General features: G+C 34.7%; 1 protein-coding gene across 1 annotated transcript; it reads left to right on the top strand.

The window, feature by feature from the left end:
- Nucleotides 1-784: 784 nt before the first annotated feature.
- LOC109340292 (myosin-12-like) lies at nt 785-7,072 on the top strand (the record flags this gene model as incomplete). The annotated part of the gene is made up of 21 exons (XM_019577942.1): nt 785-970; nt 1,080-1,208; nt 2,744-2,887; nt 2,991-3,136; nt 3,220-3,376; nt 3,450-3,508; nt 3,601-3,760; nt 3,844-3,993; nt 4,078-4,214; nt 4,301-4,447; nt 4,578-4,679; nt 4,757-4,814; nt 4,896-4,997; nt 5,089-5,126; nt 5,241-5,367; nt 5,461-5,631; nt 5,724-5,855; nt 5,957-6,063; nt 6,370-6,430; nt 6,550-6,727; nt 6,840-7,072. Coding segments are annotated over exons 1-21 (2,541 nt in total), but the record flags the coding sequence as incomplete, so codon positions are not given.
- Between the last annotated feature and the right edge of the window lie 2,716 nt (nt 7,073-9,788).

The raw sequence follows: 9,788 nt of genomic DNA, 5'->3' as shown, positions 1-9,788 counted from the left end.
TACCTTAAGCAACATGTATGGGCTCCACTTGTGTGATCATGTTGCAGGCTGCAAACACAAATTTAATATTTGAAACTTTTTTTCTTCATTCTTATACTTTTTTTCTAGTGAATCTCATGGTGCCAAGTCAGCACCTGTTGTGGAAAGAACCAAAAAAAGTGCATGAGACTTTAGAGGTAGGGTGGTAAGAAAAATAAACTTCTTTTCTCCTATCTTATCTAATATGCTTTCTCGCACCAATAAAAATATGTTAATTGAAAATTTTAAAACCTTCATTATTTTTGTTATTTTTACTTCATTATTATTTGCACAATATAACATATGAGAAAAGATCTAAGAAAACATACATGTGTTCCAATGATACAAATTGCGGACCGCATCACGTGATGCCGCCACAATATTACGGTTACAGTGAACACCGCAACCATATCACACAGCAATTGCGGTGTGACACCGAATTACAATGATGCGTCGTATCGAGCAATATTATGGTTGTAGTGACCACCGCAATTGTATCACACCGCAATTGCGGTGCGACATCGAATTACAATGATGCGTCGCATCGGGCCACATTTTAACTGCATCAGATCACAATGTAACCACATCAGGCTATAGCACAACTGTATCGGGTTACATTAAATTGCATCGATTTCAAAAATATTTTTTATTCATAAAATAATTCATACCATACTCCACATCCTAATCCTAATGACTGCAATAACCACAATTTAAAATGAGTTGCATGCTACCACTTTAGCTTTAAAGACTTACCACCCTGTCATTACTTATGCTTTTGTTTTCCTTTTGAACATTCCTTTCTACTTTGTAAACCTCTTGTAACAAATCAAACATTCTTTAAAAAACAACACCCTCTACCTGCTATCAACTCATTCATAAACATCCATTCTTTTTGGTTCAATTCTATCACCCACCATTCTCATTTTCATGATCAGCAGAACTTAGCAACATGGTAAGCTTATGAAAAACATGTTTTTTTTAATGTTGTTGACCTCCTTAAAAACTTTTTGCTGTCATTCATATAATGATTTAACACTTTGTTTTCTTTTGTAATGGTTCAGGGAACACCAGTGAACATCATTGTTGGATCACAGGTTTGGGTGGAAGATCCTGAGATTGCATGGATCCATGGTGAGGTGGCAGAAATCAATGGCAAAAAAGCAAAAATCTTAACCATAGATGGGAAAAGTGTAAGTTTTCTGTAACCTGATCATAAAACTTGAATAGTGAAAGCTATGTTATTTCTTAGTGAAATATTAGAGAACTTAGTAGGATAACTCCATATTGAAGATGTTAACTATTAGATATTAAACATCACATGTTTTTCAGAGATAGGTGTAGAAATTTGATCTTTGATTAGAATAGCATGGCTAGTTTGGATCTGAATGATTGTAATGAAATAAGTTGTTAAAATAATTACAGGGTGAACCATCAAATGAACCTTTTTTTCTTTTAATAGAGTTTAGTCAACTGAAGTATTATGTTAAGTTAAAATTATAACTAATGCTTATGTTATATATATATATATGAAAATAAAGCAAAATCGTGACTGCATGTCAGCCTTTAAAAACGGATATTAAACTTGATAAAATGCCTGGGAGCATTGACAGCTGGAATCATTGTTTAAAATTGTGGACCGGATTACGTGATGCGGCCACAATATTGTGGTTTCAGTGATTGTCGCAACCGCATCACATTGCAATGGGGTGTGATACTGAATCATAATGATACGCCCGCATCGGAAAGCAATACAATCAGATCAAACCACATTTGGATGACACTGAATTCAAAAATATTTGGTTAATCACAAAAAATTTATACCACTACTACCACAATCCACAACCTCATGACCGCAATAACCATAAATACAATAATCACAACTGTCACCGCAATCGCAACCGCAACTATAATATAAACAAACTTCCTAGAATTTTAACTAATAATATCAGTGTAAATTTTACACTAATGCTCCAGCGAAGATTTTCATCATCCATACAAACTTAGAAGGAGTAGGCATAGGCATTCAAATATAAGTATTAGTCGCAGCATATTCTTTTTATTGGATCATATGCTATTGCAAGATTAAAATATATACTTGAAGTTTTCAAACACAATTCTCTCATTTTGGTAGAGAATTGTGAATTGGTTTTCTCGTACCAATTCGTGGTTATTTTATTACCTACAACTTAAGTAAAAGAAAAGAAAAATAATTGGTAATGTACACTCCCTTATATAAATGAGCTACAACAAACAAGAAAGAATTTATCCTTGGATAGTTTTCCTATGGTTAAAGAAAAGTTGATTCAAACCCAAAAGAAGCAGCACCAGAAACGATTGTAGAGAGCTATAGAAACCTACTGAATATCCCGAGCATACCAATATTTGTCGTTAGAGTAACGTACCACGTAAACCACGTATTAGGTGACTATGGTCAAGTCACATTTTTCATCAAAATAAAAATACTTTAGTGCACTGGGCGCCCTTTACTAGTACACCTATCCTCCCTAAACCACATTAGGTGAGATCCTCGTATACTATGCCGTTCTTCACTAACCACAAAAGTTCAAGAAACACATGATGATCCAATTGGCTGGGTTGGCCTTGTGTAACAAGAATTCTGCCCTAGGCTCAACAATACACCATCCAGCACATACCATCATACTAATAACTTCAATGCTTGTACAGAAGCATATAAACTAAACATTATCATTATCTTCATTTTCAGGTGGTCAAAGAAATTTCAAGTATATATCCGAAAGATACAGAAGCACCCCCTGCAGGGGTTGATGATATGACCAAACTAGCATATCTACATGAGCCGGGAGTCCTGTATAATCTCGCCTGTCGATTTTCTCTCAATGAGATATATGTGAGTCATAACAAGCTAACCAACTTGTAGCTAAATTTGTAAAGACATGTGATATATATATATAAAAGTAGCAAAATTTGACAATTATTAGTGAAATGGGCAGACATATACAGGGAATATCTTAATTGCGGTGAATCCGTTTCGAAGATTGCCACACTTGTATGACATCCATATGATGGAGCAGTACAAAGGTGCAGCATTTGGAGAGTTGAGTCCTCACCTTTTTGCTGTTGCAGACACATGTTACAGGTATAGATCAATGTAGAAATAGATTTGGCACAAGTTAACTAGATAACAATTGATGTGAGAGTTAACTCGGCTTAATGTATTAGGGCGATGATAAACGAAAATGGAAGTCAGTCCATATTGGTAAGTGGAGAGAGTGGAGCTGGTAAAACAGAAACAACCAAAATGCTAATGAGATATCTAGCATTCATGGGGGGAAGATCTAATACAGAAGGAAGAACTGTAGAGCAACAAGTTTTGGAGGTGAGTTTCAATACAAATTGTTTCTTAGTTAACTCAATATAAGGTATAAGTAGTGACATTTTCATTTCTTCAGTCTAATCCAGTGTTGGAAGCATTTGGAAATGCCAAAACTGTCAAAAACAACAATTCGAGGTAAAAATTGTATGAACATGTTTCTCAGGTCACATTTTCTATAATAATTCCTCTTTTAGTTGATCTTACGAAATTATTGGAGTTTATGGCAGTCGTTTTGGTAAATTTGTTGAAATTCAATTTGACAAGAATGGGAAGATTTCTGGAGCTGCAATCCGTACGTATCTGCTTGAAAGGTCACGAGTTTGTCAGGTCTCTGACCCGGAGAGAAACTATCATTGCTTTTACATGCTTTGTGCTGCACCACCAGAGGTAACCTCTCCTTAATTATCCTGAAATAAATTGGAAACATGTTATTACTTTACAAAATCTAACATTCAAAAGATGCTTAATAGGATATCAAGAAGTACAAGTTAGGGGATCCAAGACAATTTCACTATCTTAATCAATCAAATTGTTATAAAGTATCAAATATGGATGATGCAAAAGAATATTTGGAGACCAGAAATGCAATGGATATTGTAGGCATTAATCTAGATGAGCAGGTACTAGCACAATGCATCACATTTTAATGCAGTAGTGATTTCTTTTTACACATACATTTGATCAAATAAAATTTGCATCCACAGGATGCTATCTTTCGTGTGGTTGCCGCAATCCTCCACCTCGGAAACATTAACTTCGTTAAAGGTAAAGAATTTGATTCTTCAAAATTAAAAGATGACAAATCACTCTTCCACCTTCGAACAGTTGCAGAGTTACTCATGTAAAATCTTCGATCCGTCTTTCAAAATTCAAATCCATATAATTCATGTGCTTCCTTTTAGTGTCTCATGGCATGTTTATGTTCAGGTGTAATGAGAAATCACTACAAGACTCACTTTGTCAGCGTGTCATTGTTACTCCCGATGGTAACATTACAAAACTATTAGACCCGGATGCAGCTGCTTTGAGCCGAGATGCTTTGGCAAAGACTGTGTACTCCAAACTGTTTGATTGGTAAAGAGAAAATAACCAACACCAGTCATAAAACATGATAACTCTGGTTTAAACAAGCACCACCTTGCTTCTATTGCCTAATGCAATGTGAAAAAGAAATGAATTAACAGCACTCATAAAAATTTGGCAGGATTGTGGACAAGATTAACAATTCAATAGGTCAAGATTCAAATGCAATAAGCATAATAGGAGTCCTTGACATTTATGGATTTGAAAGCTTCAAAATAAATAGGTAAGTAGTAATTGTGTATCAGAATGATAACATTTACATCTCTATATTATAATCTTATTCTGCTTCTGACGTGCTAGTTTCGAGCAACTATGCATCAACCTAACAAATGAGAAGTTGCAACAACATTTCAATCAGGCAAGGCTACAACTTCTAAATACAATTTAAGCACCATTATTGCTGCAAATACGTTATATCGTAATGCATTTGTTTCAACAGCATGTATTCAAGATGGAGCAAGAAGTGTACACAAAGGAGGAAATAAATTGGAGTTACGTCGAATTTGTTGATAATCAGGACGTTCTTGATCTTATTGAGAAGGTAATCATAGACTTACTTAACACCATTTCTTGTGGAAGACCGTTTTCTATACCAGATGAAATTCCGAATTATTTAAATCGCATGCATGCAGAAACCTGGGGGCATAATTGCTCTTCTTGATGAAGCCTGGTATGTAATTTCTTACGACAAAAGTTCCGAATAGATTTAAATGAAAAAACGGATAAACAGGAAGTGAAAACCAAAGAACAGGTGAAATTTTAATTACATTCAAATTTTCTGCAGCATGTTCCCCAAATCAACTCATGAGACTTTTGCACAAAAGATGTACCAGACATATAAGGCACACAAGCGCTTCAGGAAGCCAAAACTTGCACAAACAGATTTCACTATTAACCATTATGCTGGAGATGTGAGCTGAGTAAATTCTAAACTTTTTTCTTGATCATTCATGTTAAGAAAGTAAACCTACTAATTTCTTGTCATAAACCATTTTGATGAACAGGTCACATACCAAGCGGATTATTTTCTCGATAAAAACAAAGATTATGTTGTAGCAGAACATCAAGCTCTTTTATGGGCATCCAAGTGCAATTTTGTTGCCAATCTTTTCCCTCCTTTACATGAGGAGACATCAAAGCAATCAAAATTCTCTTCCATTGGTTCACAGTTTAAGGTAAAAATATTTGAATTTCATCATGGATTAGTCCAACCTTCTTTGGGAAACTCTTAACCCAGGAATTGATTCTGAATCAACTCTTAATCCAGCAACAATTACAATCTCTCATGGAAACACTGAGCACAACTGAACCACATTACATAAGATGTGTGAAACCAAATACAGTTTTGCAGCCAGGAATCTTTGAGAACAACAATGTCTTAAACCAGTTAAGATGTGGGGTAAGTTAAATTGTTACTCTTGCCTCCGAAATGTATGACTATTCAGTAAACTTGAGAAAATTTTCTGACCAACAACACCTATTTCACTGATATCCATACAGGGAGTACTCGAGGCAATAAGGATTAGTTGTGCGGGATATCCAACAAAAAGAACATTTGAAGAGTTTCTAAATCGTTTTGGAATGGTAGCCCTTGATGTCCTCGACGGGTATACATTATTCTAGTTTACAGGAAAATGAAAATAACATGTTGCTTCCTTTACCTTTATTGTTATATGGCATTCATACCTTGATGTGTTGAAGAGCAAATACAAGCATTGTTCTGTAGTTCTGCTAAACTATTTGATGCATTAGTTGAAAATTACAATGAGAATGATCTACTATGTAGCTTATATCAAAGAGAATCAATTAAAGACTCACTTGAAAAATTAATGTCAAAGATCTATATGCCTTATTATCAAGTTCTATAGTATATATGTTGATCTTCACTCAGTTAATACTTTTTTTCTGAGCAGATCTGACGAGAAAAAGTCATCTATTGCCATCTGTGATAAGATGGGCTTAAAAGGCTATCAAGTAAGTCTTTATATGTAAGAACATGTCATATGGAAGCAAAAGGCATGGCTATCCATGAAATTCACATGAATTTATCTGTTAGAAGCTCTGATGCATTTACCCTCCAATGTTTCAATCAGATAGGAAAAACAAAGGTATTTCTCAGAGCCGGTCAGATGGCAGAGTTAGATGCACGACGAGCCGAAATCATATCTAAAGCCGCTAGGCGCTTACAGAGACAAATCATGACATATTTGACTAGAAAAGTGTTCATTACACAGAGAAAGGCCACAATTCATATCCAGAAAACTTGGAGAGGTCACCTATCTTTGCAAAAACAACTTGTATTCTGAATTCACATCTTCTAAAACACATTACTGTCAAGGTTAATAACTGACTTGAATTACTTTTTTCCTCTTTAATATGTCAGCAAAACTTGCACGTAAACTCTACGAGCAAATGCGGAGGGAAGCAGCTTCTATCCAAATACAGAAACATGTGCGTGCACACAAAGAAAGAATGCACTATTCATCATTACAAGCCTCAACTATAGTTATTCAATCAGGGTTGAGAGCATTAGCAGCAAGAAATGAATATAGTTATAGAAGAAGAACAAAGGCTTCAATCAAAGTTCAGGTAAATACATATTTAGAAGACTTAAGAGTGTGTGAATAATAACTTGTTATTCAATGAATATTGGGTACAATATTTATATACAACTTAGATTAACCAATCTCTAAAACTTAATGATTAGGATCAATTATCTTACGAAATAGATAATGATATAGATACAACAAAATACTATAAATACAAATCACATCTAACTATATTAGAATAATATCTCAACACTCCCTTCAAGCTGGAGCATATGCATCGTATGCATCCAGCTTGCCACACATGAATGTTATCCTAGGATAATGCTAATCTACTTTAAACTGCTTTGTTCTTTCATAAAAGAAGGGATTGCATTTAATCATCTATGAAGAACTGTAATTCCTCAAGTAAATGCTTTCAGCTAGGAGCTCATCTGTAGTGTAAGCAATAGTCTGATACTCAGTTTCGGTACTTTACCTAGCAACAACTTCTGATCTTGGGCCACGACTTTTATCCTAGTTCATTTGCAGATCTACTTGCAAACTACATCCAGGCCACCCCTTCTGATCTTGGGAGATTTTTTTCCACTATGGAAATTATATATTCTTTTATAATCAAACTTCCCATACAAGAAACAAGACGCTCCTTTCTTGGAACCGATGAGCCTCTCAGTTTGGTTTGACTACTCAGTTCGCTTACTCGAATAATCACACATTTCTTGACTCTAGCCCCAGCCTCCGTTTAGCTCTAACCAAGATATTTTGCTCTCGTGAAGACATTTACCTAAGCTAGGATTTTCCCAAACCAAATCACTTTCAATGGTGATACTAAATACATCAAGAGAATGTGTTGTTGCCTTGTCTAAAATCTTTCAAGTTATTATGCACCTATGTGTGTAGAATAATCACTCTTCTTGAATCTAAGAACCTCTTTACAAATCTCACAACTTAGAATACAGAAAACGTGAGATGTAAGGTTTATTTTTATAAAAGATTTTACAATGAAGCTCTTTTGGAGATCTTTCTAAAGATTCTCCCTTTTCTCATTTTCAAAAGAACAATTTAAAAATCTCTCTAAAGATATGAAAGTGAAAGAGCTATCATTTTCAGAACAATGTGAAAACTGTTTTTCATTTGTGGGTTCTAAAGATATGAAAGTTTTCTGCTATAGTTAATCGATTATCACTAAATCTTAATCGATTAACGATTCTTTAAAATACAAGAAACCATAAATTGTAACAACCCTTAATCGATTAAACACAAACTTAATCGATTAAAGAATTCCCAAGAATCCAGTAACAAATTCCTAAGAATTCACTACTTAATCGATTAAAATATCTCTTAATCAATTATTGGTTTTACAAAAAATATTTCAATATGATATGAACCTCCTACGTATTTTGTAAAAGCATGATGCCTGACTTTGAATAATGTATGATTTAAAACTCTTTTTCAATGCATCAAAATCATATGGTCATGTATGTATGCATATGCATGTAAATCATGTATGTATGTATGTAAGTCTCATTTTAGTTATGATTGATTTTAGCTTGTGAGACTTCCATTGGGGTTCATCCTAGCCTAGACTCTTTCTAAACAAACATCTTTAGATCTTCTTGAATGCTTTATCTTGTGTGAATCTTGAGTCTTTACTTTGTTGTTGTCTTTGTTGTTTGTTGATTTGTTCATCCCTTCAAGCTTGTTCTTGATATATAATCCTTGTTGTCGATCTTTGCCTTTATCAAACTCTATTTTTTATCAACCTTTGTCTTCTTCAAAATCTATGTGATGCATATTTGCATACACAATCTATTCATTGATCCATGCTTGCATCTTCAGGGTACATGCTTCACATTAGGAGCCATTGAGTGTCAATTGGTTTACAATCTATATGTTGTCTTTTGTAGAATGTCAAAGAGCAATAAGTGACTTTGATAGAGCCACATCAATCCCAAGGAAGTAACACAAATGCCCCAAGTCCTTGTTCTTTTAAATTCTTAAACATGTGTTTCTTATAAGTCTAGGTAGCTTCTTGATCATCACATATAATCACAATGTCATTAACATAAACTACAAGATTTATATCAATTGGATGATGAGCACCTTCAAGAACTGAGTGATCTATTTCACATAGGATAATTCCAAACTCATGTATAACCCAGTTAAATCGTTTGAACCAATAAGGAGGTGACTGTTTTAGACTGTACAAAGACTTTTGTAATTGATGATATATCATGTTTTAGACGTATAAAAAAGGTAATTGTTGGGCTTTTGATCAATCTTGCATAACATAATTTTGGTAAAAATTAAGCCTCTTTTATTAAAAAATAATTTTAAACAAAAACCGGCCGGTATAACCAGTACGATTGAATTGAAAATCTGCTTATGACCGATTTTGGCTAGTTTTAATTGGTATAATATGATGAGGATGAAGATAGGATGAGGATGAGGAGGAGGATATGATGAGGATGAAGATAGGATGAGGATGAGGAGGAGGATAGGATGAGGATGAGGATGAGGAAGAGGATGAGGATATGATGAGGATGAGTTCGAGGCTAGGATGAGGAAGAGGATGAGGATAGGATGAGGGTGAGGATGAGGACGAGGATAGAATGAGGGGACATGGATAGGATGAGGATGAGGAAGAGGATGAGGATAACACGAAGATAGGATGGGGATGAGGATGAGGATGAGGATGAGGATAAAATGAGGAAGAGGATGAGGATGAGGACGAGGATAGGACAAGGAAAAAGGATGAGGATGAGGATGAGGATAGGATGAGGAGG

Source organism: Lupinus angustifolius, unplaced genomic scaffold (assembly GCF_001865875.1).
Source record: "Lupinus angustifolius cultivar Tanjil unplaced genomic scaffold, LupAngTanjil_v1.0 Scaffold_157_27, whole genome shotgun sequence".
Classification (NCBI taxonomy): domain Eukaryota; kingdom Viridiplantae; phylum Streptophyta; class Magnoliopsida; order Fabales; family Fabaceae; genus Lupinus; species Lupinus angustifolius.
Note: the sequence above shows the minus strand (reverse complement) of the source record. Positions and strands in the feature narration are given on the sequence as shown.